The sequence below is a fragment of the Pezoporus wallicus genome, unplaced genomic scaffold (genome assembly GCF_028554395.1).
Source record: "Pezoporus wallicus isolate ANWC-B61680 ecotype Strahan unplaced genomic scaffold, APGP_CSIRO_Pwel_v1 contig_6651, whole genome shotgun sequence".
NCBI classification, from domain to species: domain Eukaryota; kingdom Metazoa; phylum Chordata; class Aves; order Psittaciformes; family Psittacidae; genus Pezoporus; species Pezoporus wallicus.
The window spans coordinates 221,553-243,638 of NW_026638928.1; the positions used below are offsets into that span (position 1 = coordinate 221,553).

General features: G+C 39.1%; 1 protein-coding gene across 3 annotated transcripts in view; it reads left to right on the forward strand.

The window, feature by feature from the left end:
- The window catches only part of ANO10 (anoctamin 10), a 119,846-nt gene that overhangs the window by 11,536 nt on the left and 86,224 nt on the right, over positions 1-22,086 (forward strand). For 2 of the 3 annotated variants that reach the window (XM_057413293.1, XM_057413291.1), the window contains exons 7-11: positions 2,054-2,109; positions 2,648-2,722; positions 3,767-3,949; positions 6,974-7,165; positions 9,597-9,725. In XM_057413293.1, the coding sequence (XP_057269276.1) occupies positions 2,054-2,109; positions 2,648-2,722; positions 3,767-3,949; positions 6,974-7,165; positions 9,597-9,725 (635 nt within the window). Of the gene's footprint in view, positions 1-2,053; positions 2,110-2,647; positions 2,723-3,766; positions 3,950-6,973; positions 7,166-9,596; positions 9,726-18,682; positions 18,778-22,086 lie in introns of those variants that run through there. The other variant, XM_057413294.1, reaches the window with a different exon arrangement.

Sequence of the window (22,086 nt, forward strand, 5' to 3'; positions counted from 1 at the left end):
ATCTGTCCAGAGAATGGAGGCACTGAGATAGTGGAACAAAATCTAAAAACACCAGCTAAATGTCATATGAGAGTGTTTGTGTATTATATATATGTAAAACAAAGACTAAGATTTCACATCCCTATTAAAATATTTTCCTCTGGGCGCTCTCAGAAGAGATGGGGTGTTATAATAGATTGCTTTTTTTCCCTTGTGGGTGTGACTTAACAGATTGGGTGTTATGTTTTATAACCTAACATAAGGATAGTGAGATGTTAGTCTTTATTTTGAATTTTAGCACTTCTATAGACAAGTGCAGTCACTTTCAGACAAAGGTAATAGGTGAGGCTAATGGGGAGTTAACTGGTTTGTGTAGCTCAGTATGTCATACGTTTACAGCACAGAATCCAGGTTACTAAAGCTGGGCACCCAGAAAATTAACCTAAGAAAGATTAAGCAAAAGGGAGATTCATGCAGAAGTCAGAATAAAAAGAGGTGTTAAAGTGTGCATTGGTTTGGCACACAGAAATTATTGGCTCAGCAAACTGTACTTGACAGCAGCAATAGCAAAAGCAGGCAGTCTCTTGATCTATGACTGTTCAAGGTTTATATTTAAATAATAACTTTTAAATTCATATTTAGGTTTCAATTGATTTTTTTTTTTTGGGGGGGGGGAGGGGTGGTTTTTTGTTTTGTTTTGTTTTTTGTTTTTTTCCCCACTATACTGCAAGAAAAAGCCTTTATGCAAAATGCCCAGTTGTGTTGACCAGGTAGACTAAAATGTTTTTAAGAGGTAACCCAAGGATTTTTTTAACCTAGATTTTTTTTGGTTTAAGCTGATGTTTCATATTAAGTAGCAACAGTATTTATGTAACTCACTATCACTGCCAACTTGTGCTATCCAATGTGTTTATGCTTCCATGCTATGAATAGGATGAAGAGCTCATCTGGCTGTCCTACCTCCCCTTCTACCTGGCAGCTAATATCTGACTTAAACAGATAGACTGACAAAGCATAGGAAACTATGTGGGGTAATTTTAAGCATGCCTGTTTATCATGAGACCTGGTCATTTAGTGAAAGCTAAAAGCAAAAACTGCATTTAGTCACTTGAGTGCATCTTCCATGTGTTGGGTCCACCTTCATGCCCCTTGTCAGAGTAGAACTTTGCTGTTGTGTCCTGAGCAAGGTCAGGAGGGGAAGGTGTCTCCTTATTGCCTTGTTGACACAGCTCTTGCTTGTGTGCTGCCTTCTCAGTTACTGCTCAGCCAAAGCTTTAAAGGTACAGTCTGACAAAATAGCAAAGAGAAACGGGAAATCTCCCATTATTTCCCTTTCCTCCCCCCTAGTAATCAGCCTTGCTCAAACATTAGCTGCCAGTAGTTTATTTGAAATGAATTGAAAAATCTTGGGTTTAGAATGAGTAATGCATCTGTTGAACTTCATGTACTCTAGTCTTGCTTTAGAGCTTAGGGTCTGATCTAAATCCCTTGGACATGGATGGGAATATTTCTGTGAGCATTTACTGGGTTTGAATCAAATCTGATATTAATTTTCATAATGTATTCCAATTTAGTTTTGCGTTTATTCAACCAGAGAACAATCAATAACTAGGCACATTTTAGTAAGTATTTAGAATGATGGGTGTTTTTTCTGTTATAAAACAGCTCTTCTGAGGAAGAAAGATATAAAAAGAGAAACCTTTGCAGTAGAAAAAGAACTGGAGTCATATCCAAAAATATGAATGTTAATATTGTGCATCAGATTAGCTTGACAGGTCAAGAGAGACACTGGTATAGTATAAATTCTTTCTGCCCCCAAAACCTCTTAGTTAAGTGATTTTGAGATAGAGGAAGGTGTCTGTTTACTCTTTGTATAACGATGTCTGGCAGTGTTCCAGGCCAGGTTGGACGAAGGCTTGGGTGAGATGGTTTAGTGTGAGGTGTCCCTGCCTATGACAAGGGGGGTTGGAACTAGATGAGCTTAAGGTCCTTTCCAACCCTAACTATTCTGTGATTCTATGATATGGCAAGTGCTTCTGCTGTTTACTAATCAATAATCTTGTTGGTATTTTAGAAAATCACAGGCTGGAATCTTCATATCAAAATCATTTAATTCTGAAAGTTTTAGTGGTAAGTATGCAGCACAAGTATATATAAACTTCAGAGCTTGATTATGATTTTTCAGATGTACAATACTGTGATTATATCTCATTTTAGAAGTAGGGAATATTTCTCTTGGTCATAAACCCTCTTGAAGCAATTAAATATAAAGCTTAGTTAATATATATTGAGGAACAGTTGTACGTGTTGAGAGATCTGTCATCCAGCACATACTTTAATAAAATACTTGTCTGAAAAAAAAATCATTATCCTAAATTAAGATTAGAGTATCCCTTTTATTGTATTACCTATGGGGAAACTGCCAAAAGATGAAACTTAAGTAGAAGGTAACATGTTTTTTTAATGTCCACATTTCATAATTGAATTTTAGTTGTCTTTGTACATCATGCTTTAGAAAAGTATTAAGCTTGTCAAATGAAAACCTGAATAAGACCATAATTGAAAATTTTACTGAGCATGTGCATGGAAGCTGTTAGTCAGGTTAAGTTAGATGATATTCTGCATTTGAACTTTTGCTTAAGTACTAATAACAGATTTTTGTTTGCAGTTCAACTTCTTAAATTGTTTTGCATCTCTCTTCTACATTGCCTTTGTGCTGTTTGATATGCACCTTTTGAGGCAGGTGAGTTTCAAGAACATCTTCAGAATGTTGACAAATTTAGAAAAGTAAAGGATTGACTGGAACACGACTTCAGTTTTTAATTGCTTTTCTAAATTATTAACTTGACAATGAATATGTTTCCTATGTATTTTCTTAGAAAGCCAACTTTCATATTTCAGTTCCTCTGGCACAGTTGCAGAATTGTAATTGGAATGGAGCAGTTTTTCCCTTTGTTTAAATGAGGAACTGTTTTCTAATAAATTCATTATTCCCTCACACAGATGAGGCTGGGAAAGTTTCATTTCCTCCTTCTTTCCCTTTTTGTTAGAAAATGGTTTTCTCTGTAGTGCTCTTAATGAGATACTCTTGAGGATCAAATTTATAACTACTATGAGGAGCTGAGAATAAGTAAATGCAATAATAATTTGTAGTTGGTATTTTACATCAGCTTTCTTTTTCTTTAAATGTAATTAACAAAACAGCAGAACTTTAACTCAAGATCTCTCTTCTCTGAAGAGAGCTTTAGCAAAACAATTGACATACCTATACCAGACATGAAATTTGTGACATTTAATATACTTCAATGTGTTCTGTACTGTCTCCAAGACATGTCCAGAATCCACAAAGTACTTAGACATTTAACTCTATTTTGTTATTTTCAGCACAGAACAATGAATGGAAGAAGTTCTTTTCTGTCAGGGTGGTGAGGCACTGGAACAGGTTGTGCAAAGAAGTGGTAAATGCTCCATCCTTGGCAGTGTTCAAGGCCAGGTTGGACAGAGCCTTGAGCAACATGGTCTAGTGTGAGGTGTCCCTTCCCATGGCAGGGGGGTTAGAACTAGATGATCTGAAGGTCCTTTCCAACCCTAACTATTCTGTGATTCTAATGGGGACTAGAACACCTATACTTTTCATATGCTGTTGCTAGTTCTGTTAGGCTGGCCCTCTTTTGTCATAGTATACTAACTTAGTGTTACTAGAATGCACAAAATTGGAAGCGATCATAGGTTTGTCACAGTTCTATTAATTTTAATTACATTTTCTTTTTTTTTTTTGTATCTTAAGAGCTTGGCCACTTTGCTGATAACTTCGCAGATCCTCAATCAGTTGGCAGAGTCCTTGCTTCCTTACTGGCTCCAAAAGAGGTATAACAAGAGGATGAAGAAACACCTGTGTTCTCCGAAAATTGATAAAGACCTGTCATTAGTTGAACAAGTCAACTTGGAGAAAGAAATGGGCACCTATTGTGTATGTTTTATTACTGTAAAAGAGTTCAGACTTTTCTGGGTTGTAGTTGACAAAGATATGAACCTGTGCAACCTGAATTATTTCTGGCTCTTTGGCCTGGCAGCTTATTTCCAGCTTCATCAGTTCTGCTGATAGTGTTGTTTATACAGGCCTGTGATGTGCTGGATCAAGAAAATGGAACAGTGCATGATCCCAGTTACACTAGATTGAAGGATAGGAATGAACAGCTGAATCTGGAACTACCTAACGCTGTATCACTGGAAGAAGTGCTTATGTAATATGCCCTTAATCTCCAAGGGTAGCTTGAAAGCTACAATGATGAGTAGCCTGGCATAGGGAAGGGGGAGACGGTGTCTGTTTTAGTTTGGTTTTGCAGCGATACTAGTTTAAACTGTCAATTAATATAGCCTGAGAGAGTGCACTTATGTCTGGGTGGTGCCAGAAATGGAGGGGGCAGAAGAGACTAATTCTTCAAACCAGTACTACTGCTGGAAGCTCTTGCTTCTTTAAACTACAGCTTTGGCATTTGCTGTCTTCTTAGTTCCATTCCTGACCACCTCTTTTAATTTTAATCGTATTTAACAGATTTTTGCAATATATTACATGCAGTTCTAAAGGAATTGACAAAGTAGACATCAGTGTATATGCTAAGGCCTTACAGACTGACCGACAGCTTGCTGGATCAGATGCTGCAGCCATAGTCACAAGAGTCTTAATACTGTATGATTTATACTTTCCCAGAGTAAGAATTATATGGACAGTGAACCTTTTGTGTAAGGCAGTTTGAAATGTGTTGGTAATACTATATCAGATTCCTCTCTTCTTGCATAAAGTGCCATGAAGTGGGAAGAGGAAAAAGAAATGCTACCTTTGCAATTGGAAAAATGTACAAATGTTAGCACTTGCCTTCCTCTGGGAAGGTTGGTATTTCCAACATTTTAGATGGAGGGAAATAGATTTAGAGAGCGTGTCTGTCTGTCAAGGGAGAGCGCAGCAGAAATCCCCGTGTTAGTGTCTGAACTGGTAAGTCAGCACAGTCCAGCACTGTGCCTGCAAATAGGCCAGCAGAGCTCCAAAAGCTGTGTGTTGGCATGAGGCATGGATATATGTGACAAAGTAAGTTCTGCCTCTTGGACCTGAACTGACTTCTCATTCTCAGCTGGCACATGAAAAGCCAGTGCGTTGTCTCTGAGTCACATTGTGCAGTGCTTCTTGTGCAAGGCTGGATAAATATACCTGCACCTTTTGAACTGTTCTGCCCTGAGTAGTTTACCACTGGGACCTGACAGGTCAGTTATAGAGTTACAGCTTTGCCTTGGAGTTGGCCACTGCTAGCCCCAGTTTCAGTTCAAGATACTGTGTACTCAAGGCCTTAGTGTTATTTTGAATCTAAATATTTTAATTGTGCTGTGTTTATGAATATCCAATATTAAACCACTGATTTGTCTGCAAGCTGTGAGCTGCCAGCAGCCAAGAGTATTTCTTAAAATTAAATCTGTCACAAGGGGGAAACATTTGACTATGCTTAGTAGATGAGGAGTTTAGCAGGAGTCTTGACAGAATTCTGTGTTTCAGGCTCTTCTGTTTTCTTTCATTCACTTACTCTAACATTCAATTCTCTTGTTTGTCCTCTTTCTCTCTCACTTTTCAAATCTCCAGCCTTTAACTGAGTTTAAGCTGTAAAACCATCTTGCAATATATATATTTTAAAACTTTCTGCTTCTCTTTTCTAGTTCATTTTCTCCTGAATTTCTTTGGTGAGTTTGTTCCCTTGATGATATAGTTCATGTGCTGCTCCTGTGGCTGACAATGGCACACTTGGAAATTGCTTTAACATCATATCAGACTCCTTTTTCTGCGTAAAGTGTCATAAATCGAGTAGGAGGAAAAAAAATACTCCTTTTCTTTTCATACTCTAAAAGTCAGTAGGTACTGGGCAACGAAATAAGAAAAGTGTGAGGAAGCAGTGGGAATACTGTGCAGTTACCAGCAGGAGGAACACAGAAGGATCGCTCCCTGCTTGCAACAGTTGTCTGAGAAAGTGATAGCAGGGACAAATGTGGGACTGCTACTCCATTGAGTAATCCTGGACAAGTGTCCCTGAGGATGACCTTAGTAAAATTCAGAGTTTGTACAAAATGTTTTCGTAGAAAAATCTCAGTGGTTTTAAGTTAGGTAGCTCTTCACAGGCTGGCCTGCAGATCGGTTTGTCAGACCCAACTATATAGTGTGCAGCTTGAAAATTACTTGAAAATGGTTCTTCACTTTCACAAATAATTGCTGCAATCTGATGAGCACTATAAGTAATACAAAACTGATATGCAAATATATATAATGATCTACATGTGAATAATTAATCAGCATTTATGTACTCACATTCTTGGTTTAAAGATCAGGTGATAGATGCATTGCAGAGTTGCTAAAACAGGGCTTTTTGTTGCACTAACTGTTCCTTTCAGATGTCAGTGCTGCATTCTGTCATTTCAGCCTTCTAGTGTGCCACTGATTCTGATTTACCCCATTTGAAATAAGCAAGTAGAAATACCAGAAAAGAGTCGCCTATCTACCAGCCTACCTTTCTGGTTAGGTCTTTCATAGACAGTCTGAAATACAAGGACTTTTCTTGTCACAGTGCTTTTGGGAGAATGTCCTGCCAGTTTAAATGCATGGTGCTATTTTCCAGTCCCACACAATTCATTCTGTAACTGTTCCACTGAACTAGTCAGGAACTTGAATGAGATTAATGTGTTATACAATTACTTCATGTAATAAGGATAAGAAATATGACTTGCAAAAAATGCATTAGGCAAAAATTAAAACTTTGGCCTACTCATATTAAAAAGTTTTAAGTAATTGAAGAATTCCAGGTCAACTAGATGGTTGGGTTGTTTGTTGTTGTTTTCTATCACCAGTTATTCCAAGCAACTGATTTGGGATGAGGCAGCACATTTATAACTATATTGTTAATTCTGTGTTTCTTCACAGTTTTTTGTGGATAAAAGTTATTTTTGCTTTGTTTTTCAGGGAACTTTTGATGACTACCTGGAGTTGTTCTTACAGTTTGGCTATGTGAGTCTTTTTTCATGTGTTTATCCACTGGCAGCTGTCTTTGCAGTGTTAAACAACATTACCGAGATATATTCTGATGCCTTAAAGATGTGTAATGTTTACAAGCGTCCATTTGCAGAACCAACAGCAAATATTGGTGTTTGGCAGGTAATTTCTGTGTCTTTCTATTTATATATTTTGAAAGAGGTTTCAGCAAACATGTTAAGCTATTTGACCTATCTGCCACTTTAAAGTTTAGCAGGTACGTTGTTCTCTTCAATGTCTTAGGATAGTATCTATCCAACTGTATGTCCAAGTGTTGGTTGGTTTTTTTTTTTTTGTAGGATTTTTGACCAGATGTCTTCCAGTTGCCTTTGAAAAGAAAACAAAGCCTTTAGTGTTTGTATATATGTGTATTGTACTCCTGTTGCAACTGCAACAAAGCAAAGCAGCCAGATACTGCCTAGTACTCTTTACGGCCAACATATTTTAGAAAGGGTAACATTTGATGCAATCTCAGAAGCACAGAGCTGAGCAAGGGTTTAAAAACATTGAAGAATGGTAGGTAAGTGCGTGGATTCCTAAGCCGTGCTTGGCTGTGTGCCCTTGTGATTACTTGTACTCAAGCTGACTAATTTTAAAATAACCTGAATCTGTCAGCAGGATCTGGATCTTTGTGCACAGCCTGAGCACTGTAATCTATCTAAACAATTTCACACTTGTAGTAGTGGGTTAAGGATTTCCTGTCCTCCGTTGCTTGCTTATGCAATCATGCTAGCGCCAGCTAGTTTGGAGCCTGCTGTGTCAGTAAACTGATTCTGACTGAAAATAACCCTGTAAAACTCCTCCAAACCCAAAGTTTTTTTCCAAAAAGAAAGAATACTGTCGAGTCACATCCAGAGACTGCAGCATTCTGTAATAGTAGTCATAATGAGTGCTAAGTAGGTTGGAGGAAATTTCCAGGGGACAATCCATATTCTAGTTATAGTTAACAACTTTAGTAATGGTATGTAATGGAGACAGAGGAATAATAAACTAGTGGATCATTTAATTTGGTGGGCTTTTAAATGTTGGTACCAAATGAAACAAATGGGGGATGGAAGAAATCAAATCAGGAAACATCAAATAAAACATACTGTAAAAATATGCCGACTGAGTATTCTGTGCAGTCATTATACACATACATAGGTTTTAATGAAGGGAGCTTACAAGAGAAAATTTTTATTATCAAGTTATTTAAATGTGTAAATTATAATCTGCGTTTAAACATTTGGTGCATTTTCTTAGTCTGAATTTATGTTGCCAGCATCTTGATGGCATAGTGGCATTCACCAGTGGTGCGACCATCAGATAAGTGAAGCTGTGGTCACAAGTCCCAGGTGTAGCTGGAGGTGTGGTAATAGCATTTGGTTTTGCAAGAATAGTTTATTTCATTCTAGGGAGTAGACTGAAAAACTATAACACTGATTCTACAGTCATGTTGGGTTTTTTATAGTGTAGATTTTTAACAGTAGAAGTGCATTTGTTTCGTATGAATTAAAAGTAATGACTTAAACATTTTGTTACCTGATTCATGTGGGAAGTTAGAGCATTGGCTGAAAGATTTGTTAAGGCAATACTGGAATTGTTTGAATCAGGTGAGCTGAGTCACCAGCTTGTTGTCAAGGAGAAAGTTACTTCTGCTAATTTGCTGTGAAAATTGCTGCAATTCAATGTCAGGCTTTCTCGTTCCAGAGGGGACCTTGGAATAAGTAACTATGATACTACAAAATTAATTGTCACACTGTAGTAATATTTTCCAACATTTTGTGGGAGCTCTTCAGTCAAGAGCTTCTTAGATGTGTGTAATTTCATGTGTTTAAATCTGTTTTATAACCAATTTCAGCTTGTGTAACTGATTTTTAAAAAAGGCATTCTGACTGATCCTTACGTTTTCCTTTTACTTAACATTCGGACAAAACCTCCAAAATGAGAGTGTTTGGACTGACAGTCCTGCTAGGAATTTAGCACTTTTTCCTTCATCCTGGAGGAAATACATGTTCAGTAATACAACTGTAGATAAGTGTTTTATGTAGATGAGTGTGAGATGAGAACACTTAACACACTTCTATGTGTTGAGGTTATGTGTCATGAAGATACCAGGGATAAGGCTGCTTTCCTGTCCCCTTTTTTCCTTTAAGATTATTCCAAATTATTCAGGTGGAGATCTGGCATTGCCTACATCTGAAGTGTTTTAATGGTCTCTTAATAACTTCTCAAGGTCTTCACAATACTAGGGAATTGTGGAAGAATAGGGTTTAATTTCTTCACAGCCAACATATAACATTCACATAGAGAAATCAGACTAGAGAGAAATTCAGGGTTGCTAGATGATCTTTGTGGTATTGCAGACCTTCTTGTGGTCTTGTCTTTGCCTGTTCTTAAATCTGATGAAGTCTGGACTGCTTGCCAAGCAAGTATTAGGTTGTAGAATTCAAAAGATGAAGGAAAAAAATTCAAATAATGGAACTTCTGAGGATTTAACGAAGACAGAGCACTTTGAAGACTTGTAAATTAGAGATAATGTCATAAGTATAAATATATTTGTGTTTTATTTCAGCTGGCTTTTGAAACGATGAGTGTAATATCCGTTGTTACTAACTGCGTACTGATTGGAATGTCTCCACAAGTGAATGCCCTTTTCCCAGACTCAAAAATGGAACATATTCTGACTGTGGCATTGGTAGAGGTAAGTCTGCCTTCAAACACTGCATGTGCTTTAGTAGCATGAAATATAAACAGTGGAAATTATACCTGGAAGTAGACTCCTCCCAACCTTATATTAAAAGGAAATTAAGATTTCCCTATCAAAGTAGTGTTCAAAACTCTTGCTTTTTGATTCCTTTCTATGTTTTCGTGTGCTGTGAATGTTGTTGCCATACTTCTCCATACATTCGCAAGATGCCCTGTATTTGCTGCTTCGTGTATTTCAAGAATTTCATAGTGTTATTTCAAGAAGCAAAATAACCACTTTTTTTGTGAAGTGGTGTCATGGTTTAAGCCCAGCTGGTAACTCAGAACCATGCAGCCACTTGCTCACTCTCCCCCTTCCTCCCCCCACTCATGTAGGGATGGGGGGGAGAATCAAACGAATGTAACTCCCACAGGTTAAGAACAGTCCAGTAACCAAGGTATAACACGAAACCACTGCTGCTACCACCAATAATAATGATAAGGGAAATAACAAGGGAAGAGAATACAACTGCTCACCACGTGCCGACTGATACCCAGCCCGACCTGAGCAGCGATCTAGCCTTTCTGGGTAACTGCCCCCAGTTTATATAATGGGCATGACATGCTGTGGCATGGAATACCTCTTTGGCTAGTTTAGGTCAGGTGTGCTGCCTCCACTTCCTTATGGCTTCCCCTCCTCCCTGGCAGAGCATGAGACTCAGGGAAGTCCTTGGTCAGAGTAGGCATTACTTAGCAACAACTAAAACCGCTGGTGTTATCAGTGGTGTTCCTATGCTGAAAGTGAAAACCACAGCACTGCCAGCTACTGAGAAGGAAAAAAATGACTGCTGCTGCTGAACCCAGGACAGCTAGTTATTTCTCTGCTTGGTTTGTGACCCCAGCATATCTTATGAAAACCTCCTACATAATCTTTATGGATGTTTCCTGGAAGGCTTATCCAAAACAAGTGTGTGTGATGACTTGTGATTGTAACATACTAGTGATTGTAACAGCGTTTGGGTTTCAATTTTTTAATAATTCTGTGTACTAAACACTTGAGTGTCATTCATTTTCAGATAAGGAGGGGGATTGCTGTCCATTTTGTGTAATAACTGAGATTGCAGGACTTTGTCCTTAGGTACTTTCTTTCAGAGCTTTCTTGTGTTTCGTTGCCTTGACTTTCATCATTGTGCTATTTTGGCTTTTAGGAACTCAATTACTTTTCCTGTGGCAAAACATCTGGTTTCTCTGCCTGTAGTTATTAAGGTGCATTACCTTACAGAGGTGCAGCAGGTGCACACACTGTGTTGTTTTTACAGGTGTTAAGCATTATGCAGGGAATTATGAGCTTGCTTTAAGTGCTTTTTACCATATCTTAGTGTTTGCAGAGTTAACTCCTAAATATGAATAATGTCAACTGATTTACTAAAGTTTGAGTCTACAGACACCCTGATGTATTCTCTTACGCATGTGTGAAGATTTGCATTAACCTTAGTGAGGTATTTTAATATAAAACTAATTTGGCAGTTTAAGCATAATGCTGTGGCTCATTAATGGACAATTTATCCAGGGAGATTGTATTATGAAAACTGTATCACTAAATGTAAGCTGCCATAAGTCCATACTGCTTAAAGAGATAGGGCTATTTTGTTTTGTACACAGAAGCAATTTTGGTAATGACCACTGATTTGTAATGAATATTGTATGAAGAGACTGGTGGAGGCTAATGGAGGATGAGCCAAAAGAGAGGAAAGGCAAGCATTTCATATGTATAAAAGTCAAGTTTTCTCTTATTGCTTTTCTTAGTTAAATACAACCCCCTGAACAACCATAATGACATAATGTGCTGGTCAGAAAAGGAATGTTTAAAAACAGTTTTAATCACAAGTATCCAGTGTGCAGGGTACATTTAAGTATGCTGCTCTGATTTTTGTTTGTTTTGTGTTACTACAGACTATTGTCTGAGAAAAAGCAAAGACACAAAACTATCATATGAGTCATATAATACTTTTCTGCAGCATAACAAGCCGTGTGATTGTTTAGGAATGTTGTTGGTTATAAACAATTCCAAAACTGCTTAATGTTAAGTTTAAAACTTCTGCAGTCTCATAAGGAACAGTCTTTCCATACATTTTAAACAATATTTAAGAAGTTCATGGGTGTGGGTTTAGTTGGCTTCTTTAAGGTGTCAATGAATAGCTCGGGTTGTACAATCTTGCAGGGAGTTTTGAAACACAAATTACAAAGCTTCTAGAGTCCAGAGTGAAACGCATTTTACATAGAAATTTTATTTAAAAAAATGCATGAAGATGAAAGCAACAAACATGATTTCATTCCTGTTGAAGGCAGTTTCCATTTGTGTTGACAGTTAAACATGTTCTCAGTTACAGAAATTATTTTTCAACAGTAGTTATATTGTACATATTTCAGGTTAAAACACTGAATTTAAAAAGATAGAAGGGAGAATTACTAGATGCTGTGGGGCTATGAACAGCAGAAATATGGATTTATGGCAGTTTAAAGAGATGGGTCTATTTTTGCCTTTGCTTCCTGGGCATTTACTCCTTTCTTATCTGTTATGCTGGCACTTTCTTTTATCTGGTGCATGGTGAATCAGATTAGGGAGCTGATCTGGGAGAAGCTGTCTGACCCAGTTCACTACTGAAAGAGAGCAGGACGGAAGCAACTGTGTGTGGAAGACACACAGTAATGCTGTAGGTTTGTGCTGGATTAAATATGTGGGACTTCTGTACCTCCGAGTCTTTCTCCGGTAAGTATTACGTCATCTACAGGAAGATGCCTGAACTACAAGAAGAGTACAAATCTCACATACTGGCAGTATTCCCATGTACCTCTGCTAAATCTGTTAATGATTAAACTGTGCATTTCAGTTGTAAAGAAAAATTCAGGAGCAGAATATATCACTTTAAACCTCTAGGGCAGACTTGGTGTGTCTAAAGTATGTTAGTATCAAGGTAGGAAAAAGTTCTGTTGGATGTGTCAGGGTGTTGACAGAAAAGCATTTTGGATTGCTTAGTAGAGATTCAGAAACACGTGGTACAGGTGAGTTACTTTACTTTCTGATGTTTGCTGCAGGTGAAGATGAGAATATTATGGTGTGTTTATGCTGTTTTGACAGCAGTTTGATAGGCAGTGTGAAAATGTTAAGGAACACAAATTTCTTTTAGGAGGCTACATATGCTTTCACGTGTTCAATTGATAGGGTAATCGACTTAAATCTTAGCTGCCGTTAGATGTTTCTATCAGGTTTAAGTAATTGAGACTCCAGTTGGACACTTGTGTGTCTATTTGATAGAAAGCTAGCAGAAGAAGCACTGTTCTTGCTGAGGCTGAGTATGGATATTAGCAATATCCTGATATTTTTTTATTTTTCAACAAAAAAAATAGCTCTTGGTAATAATAATACTGATGCTCTTCAAATGGACATGTTTATATGACAGCATTTGACATAAGTTAGTGTGGACATAATGAAGAACTGCACATGATACTCTTGTAAGCTTTCTGCACCCAGCCCCTACAGATTTATGCAAAATAATGGTTTTTGGTGTTTTTTTTCTTGTGGTTCTTTTTTTTTTTTAATTAACAGCACTAACTCTACTGCTGTCTGGACTTTTGGTGGAAATGCCTATTGTATGAGCAAAGTAAATGCTAACTAAATAGAATAATAAGTATTTCACAGTAAATAATGTGAAGCATAAAAATAATATTTAATAATTATTTTAAAGTATTAAACCAGTGTCCTATTTCTATCAGTCTAGCATCCGCTTCCATGCTGTTGTGGTTTAAACCCTAGCCAGACAGCTTGTTCACTCACTCCCAGTGAGTGGTGCCAGGCTGAGAGCAATCGAGGCCTGTCCCCACCCCCCCACCCCCACCCCCCCCCCCAGGCTCTCCCATTCCCCACTCCCAGAGGAACGGGCAGGAGGATTGAAAGAGTGCAACTCCTACGGGTTGAGACAAGAACAGTCCAGCAACCAATGTACAACACAGATCACCACCGCTACCACCAACGACAACAATGATAAGAGAAAATAACAAGGGAAGAGAATACAATACCACCAGCCAAGACATGAGTCTGACCCAGAAGCCCGTGTTCTTCCGGGTAACTCCCAGTTACCCCCCACTGCGGGCATGACGTGCTGTGGTATGGAATACCTCTTTGTCTAGTCTGGGTCAGGCGCCCCGTCTCTGCTTCCTCACGGCTTCCCCTCCTCCCTGGCAGAGTGTGAGCCTCACAAAGTCCTTGGTTAGGGTAAACATCCCTTAGCAGCAACTGAAAACATCGGTATCACCAGCACTGTTCCCAGGCTGGAAGTCAAAACACAGCACTGCACCAGCTACCACGAAGGAGAAACTTGACTGCTGCTGCTGAACCCAGGACATTATCCACCCCTTATTCCATACCATTCATGTCATGCTCAGATCCCACATTTTCAATACACCATTGCTCTCCCACATATATACATCCATATACCTACAGACCAAGAGAAAGAGATCATTTTCTTAGTGCATGGACCAATCCCTATAATGCTGCCGAGTCCATTCGGCCCATGATGTCAGGTTCCATTTCTTGTAACAATCTTTCAGGGCAGGAAAGGCTGTGTGCAGTATTGGATCGTTGCTTGCTGATGCTGGTCGTTCCTTTACTGCGGAGCTCATCTGGTTCTATTTAAGTTCATTCTCTGTTGGGATGATGGTTGGAGGGAAGTCAGGGCCAGTCGCTGGTGACCTGGAGACATCTAATTGATGTGCTATAAAAGTATTACACAGCAGGCAACAGCATACAGTTAAGTTCATTGGCTGTTTTCCCCTAAAATCCAATCCCCTTGAGGTATACATCGGACTTCCCCATCTTCCCTCATTACCCACCAAGTATATCCAGGTCCCTGAGCAAAAGCAATCCCACGAGTGGGTTTGTCTTTACCTGAAGCTGCCGGAATAACCCAGACTGTCTTCCCCAGCAAATTCTTCATATGCACCATGGGAACTTTGTCCCCCTCTACAATATGTAAAAGTTCTGACTGGGCTGGGCCAGCCCTGTTGGCAGATCCTCTGGTGTTGCCCAACCAGGTGACCTTTGGTAAGTGTGCATCCCAATGCTTGAAAGTTCCCCCACCCATTGCTCTTAGTGTAGTTTTTAAGAGCCCATTGTACCGTTTGATTTTCCCAGAGGCTGGTGCGTGGTAGGGGATGTGATATACCCACTCAGTGCCATGCTGAAGGCCCAGGATAGTGTTGCCTTGGCGGGCTGTCGGCAGTGTGATATAGTCAGTCTGCCAGGCCTCCCCATATTTATACTTCAACCGTCGTCCTCCATACCAAAGAGGCTTTAACCGCTTGGCTTGTTTAATTGCAGCACATGTTTCACACTCATGAATAACCTGGGCACTAGTGTCCATTGTTAAGTCCACCCCTCGATCACGGGTCCAGCAGCCAATGTACAACACAAATCACCACCACTACCACCAACGACAACAATGATAAAAGAAAATAACAAGGGAGGAGAATACAATACCACCGGCCAAGAAATGAGTCTGACCCAGAAGCCTGTGTCCTTCCAGGTAACTCCCAGTTACCCCCCACTGCGGGCATGACGTGCTGTGGTATGGAATACCTCTTTGTCTAGCCTGGGTCAGGCGCCCCGTCTCTGCTTCTTCCCGGCTTCCCCTCCTCCCTGGTAGAGCATTAGCCTCACAAAGTCCTTGGTTAGGGTAAACACCACTTAGCAGCAACTGACAACATCGGTATCACCAGCACTGTTCCCAGGCTGGAAGTCAAAACACAGCACTGCACCAGCTACCACGAAGGAGAAACATGACTGCCACTGCTGAACCCAGGACACATGCCAACATGATTTGAACCAGGAGCAGAATCATGAAACTCACCTCTTATGGATGGGTGTTGACTGACTGCAGCAAGTGCAGTTTTGAAACAAAAAGAAGGAGGTGAATGTCCTTAAAGCAGGAAACAGCAAGTCCTTATTAACATAATTTTAAAACAGTTATACCCCATAGTTTGTGTAGTACTTCAGGCTTTACCATAGACACATACTTACGATGTGAACCACAGGCGCAAAGTAGGGTATTCCAAACAAGTGTCTGTGCTCATGTGAAACTGTTCCAAATCGCCTCTGACTTCTTATGTGATTTGAATAAATAAAGGGAATTACTCTTATTTGGTGAACAGCTGGGGAGTGGGTTAAAACAAGGTGTAACCTTAGTTCTGCAGTGCTTTTTTATTTTTTTAAATTGTTGGCAAAGGGTTTTGTTCCTAATGACTGTTTCTTCTTAATTGTATACTCTCATAAATTCAAAGAATGCAGATTAAATCCATTTCAGGATTCCTCTTGAAAGTTGAGTCCAAGAAATCTATTGTATGTACAGCTCTTAGTAGTGATTCTTTTCTTTTCAAACAGCACATTGGTAGGGGTATTTTGAATTAGTAGTTGTAAAGTACAGGCTAACAACAAAGCTTGAAGCTCATGGCATTGTGTTTTGACAGTAATTTTTCATTCTGTACTTTAGGGTGACACAATTTGGAAAATGATTTTTATCTTTAAATACATGTCTTGCTCATAAGGGTCAGACTTAGTGTATGAAATACTGCTTTACTGTTGTTTTTTTTTTTAAACAGATTTTTTTTTGATCCAATTGAACTTGGAATAGATGCAAAGGGATAGCTGAGCTAGGTCATATCAAGGGTCTGTCTGCAGCAGAGCCAAGGGAAGAGTGTATTAGTATAGCCACAACATAGTCATGTTTCCTCAAAATTAATTCCCAGCATCTGGTGATTTGTGGTCCTTTTTAAGGACCTGTCTCATTATTGAAAATGAGCTGGCCGGAACTGGATATTGAAATGTGCAATGCTTTTGTACAGTGGTGTATCCAGTCTTTCAAAAGAACTTGAATTATTTTATAGTAAAAAGCTAGTTAAGCAACTGATGTTATTATCTTCTTAGCTTAATAATTAATCATCATGTATTGGTTCTACCTTGTTTTTTTCTAGCTTTTCTTTGCTCTTTTTTTGGTTGTCTTTTCTATGTAAGAAGGACTTTTAACTCTGTATTGTATACTGCCAGTGTGGCTGGGAAATTGTAGTGGAAGTTAAGAAGCTGGTGTCACAGGAAGCCCTTTCATTGCCAAGGAAAACCTAGGAGGCGCCTTAGTAGAAACCATGATAGCAAAAAGGGAATACTCCATTCTTGCTATCAGCCAGGTAATGGTAGGAACAGTGAGCTACAAAAGTATCGGGTGCTAGATAGCTGAAAGACGTGAATGCTTTTTAGCTCACGTTGGGGTCCCTTTGGTAAGGAGCAGAAATGGGTGTCCTTTCTGGGATTGTGCCATTCCTCATGAATTTAGCATTATCTAGTAGGTACTACTGTGTTTCTAAACCATCCATATAGTAGGTAGGTTGAGTGGGTCAGATACCTCAGGAATTCTTTCTGGAAGGGAGCTTGTTCCTTATTCTTCGGAAGTGCTTCAGAAGTGTCAACCTAGAAAAAAAGGTTGACAGGAGAAGACTGAAGAATGTTTCTTCTGTTCCTTCTTGGATCGTGCAAGGCTGCCAAAATGATAGAACTTCAGAAGGGAAGATGAATAGAGAACAGATCTTTGGAGAGAATGACAAGATATTTTAAAGAACTTTCTAAGAATCAGACTTTTAGGATCTCTTTAAAACCCACTTAGGTTAATATTTGTCACAAAGACGTTTTCTTTAATGTACAAATGTATTTCCAGCTCAAGCCTGATCTGGATGTACAGCTTCTTTGCTGGCAGTTGGAAATTGAACAAGCAGACAAAAGCCAAGCTAATACCTATTAATATTCATTGTTTACCTTCCACTTGATTAAAATTAATAATTATTTAATGACAAGATATAGTATGAACATCCAAAGCCTCCTGGTTTCACAACCATTCCCAGATTGGCTTGGCATTTCATGGTACTGAATTGTTTTGTTTTGTAAATAACGTATTAGTTTATTCAGTGAAATTATTTAAATAACTTTCTGCAAATGGGGTATCTGTAGCTGCCAGCTTATTATTCCTGAATAATGGGATTTCCTAGAGAATAGGTAGAGCTTACCATATTTATCATGGAATCATAGAATAGTTAGGGTTGGAAAGGACCTTAAGATCATCTAGTTCCAACTCCCCTGCCATGGGCAGGGACACCTCACACTAAACCATGTCACCCAAGGCTCTGTCCAACCTGGCCTTGAACACCGCCAGAGATGGAGCATTCGCAACTTCCCTGGGCACCCATTCCAGTGCCTCACCACCCTTAAAGAACTTCCTCCTTATATCCAATCTAAACTTCCCCTGTTTAAGTTTTAACCCATTACCCCTTGTCCTATCACTCCAGTCCCTAATGAAGAGTCTGTCCCCAGCATCCTTCTAGGCCCCCTTCAGATACTGGAAGGCTGCTATGAGGTCTCCACGCAGCCTTCTCTTCTCCAGGCTGAACAGCCCCAACTTTCTCAGCCTGTCTTTGTACGGGGCTCCAGCCCCCTGATCATCCTCATGGCCCTCCTCTGTGCTTGTTCCAACAGTTCCATGTCCTTTTTATGTTGAGGACACCAGAACTGTACACAATACTCCAAGTGAGGTCTCATGACAGCAGAGTGGAGGGCAGGATCACCTCCTTCGACCAGCTGATCACGCTCCTTTTGATGCAGCCCAGGATACGGTTGGCTTTCTGGGCTGTGAGCGCACACTGAAGCCAGCTCATGTTCATTTTCTCATTGACCAACATATTCCCATATATCTGTGATGCAGTTTGCAGTAGCATTTCTTTGTATTGTTTTTACTAGAAGCCTTCCTTCTCAGTGACTATGATGTTCTTCCTGTCTCCAAAGTTTTATATAACTTCTTTGTCTAAGGTTGGTTTGGTTGGGTTTTAAACTGTGTGTAGCACTGAAGGATAAATCCAGTTCATCATTTTTATCCTCAGATGATTGAGATGGAAAATGATTGGCTCTGAGCAGGTAAGGGAATCCAAAAGAAGAAATTGTGGGGTTTGCGGCTGCAGTTTGAAAAGAGATGGAGAAAAATCAGGACAACTCCCTATAAATCGCAGGAGAAAGCCAGTCTTACATGTGTTGGAGCCTCCATATTGTTGATTCAGATATAAACACCTCTTGTCAGAGAGAGTCTTCATGATACAGTATTGTTGTGTCCCTGTTTTCCAGTTATGAAATGACAGAATAATTTGGTTTTACTAAATTTCTTTGCAGTAACTTCTAACACTCTGGTTTTGAGAGTTAAGCCTTCTGTATTGACTTTTGTGTTCATGTTGTTGACTTTGTTACACACCTCCTCAATGTTATAAATTTAATTAGTAGTCATTTATTGGAAACTTGCAGTATGAGTTCTGCAGTCTTTTACTTAAAAATTATCTGAATTTGTTGCTATAGTTTTTCCCCTCCAGATCCATTTTAGAAAAAGTTCTAAAGCAGTATAAACCCCAAAGCATCTCTTTGGGGTGTGTGTGCTTGTTTTGTTTTTTAAGTGTTGAGAACCACCTGGCACACAACTGAAAACTGATTTTGGAACTTGTGCAAGAAAATGTAATACTTGACTAAAAGGCTGTATGTAGTACAAAGTTAATTTTTTTCATATAGCCTCTGTGAAAACGTTTTATTAAACACTGGCTAAAGCTGGTCATGACTCATGCTGTAAAGTAAATGTCAAAAGAAGAGGGGCTTAATTACTTTGGTTTTGCTGCACTGAATTTCTGTCTTGTACTGGAAGGAAGTGTCAATCCAGAACTTCACCCTTCTGGTCAGAAGAAATGAGTGGAATGTAGTTTTTCAGAGGGATTTTTCATTAGCTGTGACAACGTGCAAGCTGCCTGGTATGCCGCTGCTTTCTGTTCTAATACCTTGAAAGTCCTTTTGAAATCACGGGAGATTTCTAAGCATGCCTATAATCGGCTGAATCTCTACAATGAATAATACAAAGGAAATACAGTTAGAAGCTGCTGGGAATTGATAAACCATAATATGTTTGATCAAGTTAGTTTTAGTCAGAGGATTTGTTGTAAGATAAAAAGTGTGTTTGTGTGTGCATGTTACAGGGATTACAGATAAGCTGATATCAGATATAAGAGTATCTTTTATTAAATTTGAAATATATAGTTTGTGATACTTGAGTTTATCTGCATCTCAGTGTATTTGTTTCAGAAGCCCATAACCATTGCAAATAGGGTGAAGTGGGAATAAACAGTTTATTGAAGGAAATGGTTAAACTCTTACTGTTATAGTTTAGCAAATAAAGTTTCTGAATTCAAGTACTTTCTTGTTCTAGCTTCTAAAAGGCTTCATTTTAAACAAAGAAGATGGCTATGTTAGGAGTAGTTTATAACAGATAAATTGTTAATGTGCCTTGAAGAACAGTAGGTTGGAAAAAACTGAAGTATTAGTTTATTCTAACACTGGTTGCATTTGGTAGTCCTGCTTTATTTCCTGTGTAATTCCAGAAACTGCAGGACCAAGCAGGAGAAATATAATGAGCTACATCTGGAAAATCAGTGTCAAAACTGTGGAGAGCCTGAGAAGGTTACCTAGTGTTTGAGTGTCTACCTCAGGCAAACATTGACTTTGTCAGGATGGGACTCGTGTGTTGTTCTCCCTCTGCTCCTGCTATCCTATTTATCAGGGAAGACATGGGTGGCTGTTCGTAGGTGGAGGAGCTGCAGTGCAGTGTAACAGCTCCCCCAGTCTGGCTGATTGGGGAATGAAGATTCAAAGTGTTATGTGGACCCCGCCTTTATGTTTATTTGGCTTGTCTGACTTTTCTCTCCCTACTCTGAACCAGGATCACATAATTGTGACCAAACCCAGGAGATGTGAGGTTCCTGGCATGAAGGTTTTCAGCCTTCCAAAGTAACATATTCATTAACCAAAATCTCTTTAACCTGACTACTGCTTGTACTACAGAAAAGTAATTGGTCACTGTTCCCTTCAAGATGACTTTCCAACTGCTATGATATAATTGTCTTCTATTTTCTGAACTGCATGAACTCAGATGTTTGCAGGTAAGTTGTTTCAAAACACTTGGTTTTGTCCTTTCCAGGACTGTCTCTACTTTTAAAATGGTGATACCTGAAACCAGGTACAAAAGCGTAAGTTTTATTACTTCTGAGTATAAAATATGTTCAGGTGCATCCTTTGTTGTAGGTGATGCTCTTTCTAACATGTCGTTTTTTGTCTTCTTTGCAGTACCCTTGCACTGTATCTTGTCTTCCGTGAATTGGTGCTATCCATCTTCCAGTGTGTTTTTACTGAATCTCATCTTGTTCATTAGGATAGTTTCTCCAGTTTTTCAGGATTGCTGAGTTCTAATCCCATTCTTCAGAGCACTTGGATTTTATCTTACTTGACATCATATGTTAAGTTCTTAAGCAGATTTTCCTGTTCATTTGGCCAAATCGCTATTGAAACTGTTGAACCAGGGTCTGATCCACCACAGATCTTTGTAGGCCCCCATGGAATAGTCCTTCCAGCTTGACAGTTGCTAATGATTACTCTTAGAGGACTTTTTCAGTCAGCTGTGTGCTTCCCTATTCAGTTATTTGATTTAGAGTGTTTTGAGAGGGACACAACTACTGTCAATCTTGTCAGAGTGGTTACATTTACTTTTATTGTGGCTTCTGAACCCACATTTGAGGTTACATTGAATTTCTGCGCTCTGGTTTCATTTTTGAATGTTTTTGCAAGGAATTTCAGTGATAGACACTGATTTTCAGAAATTGGTTTCTAGCTATCAAGCAAATTATACCAAAATGTGTTATTCATCCTCTGCTGCTGTTCTGTGAATTATAACCAATTAGTGTTATATCAAGGCAGGGGCATGTCTGTCTTAAAACATGCGCAAGAGGCAAAAATCACACACTAAAGGTTTATGTAGGCCAAACTGTTAATTGTTTTTTGTGTTGATAGAATTTTGTTGGCACTTGCATTTCCAAAGAAGTCTTAGTTGTTAATTCTTCCTGGCAGGCTGCAAAATGATAAGGGTCTATTCTGTGAGCTGATGGTGTGCCAAGTTTTCCTACGCTCACCTCTACTCAGCAGAACAACTCTGAGGTATTCTTAGATAATCAGTGTTTTGTGAAAGGTGATTAATGACCTCTACCAGCATAGTCTCCTTTGTTATAACAGCATGTGAGATTGCAGATACACCAAGGTACCATCAGTGAAAGCTCTGATCTGGCCAAACACCAGGTAATTCTATTTCATGAGAACTGCTGAAATATGTACCACTTGAGAATGACTGTCCCTTTGGACCATTTCTCATATAATAACAATACGCTGGATTGCTGCATTTAAAGAAAGAGGACAAGTATGTAGATAGGAG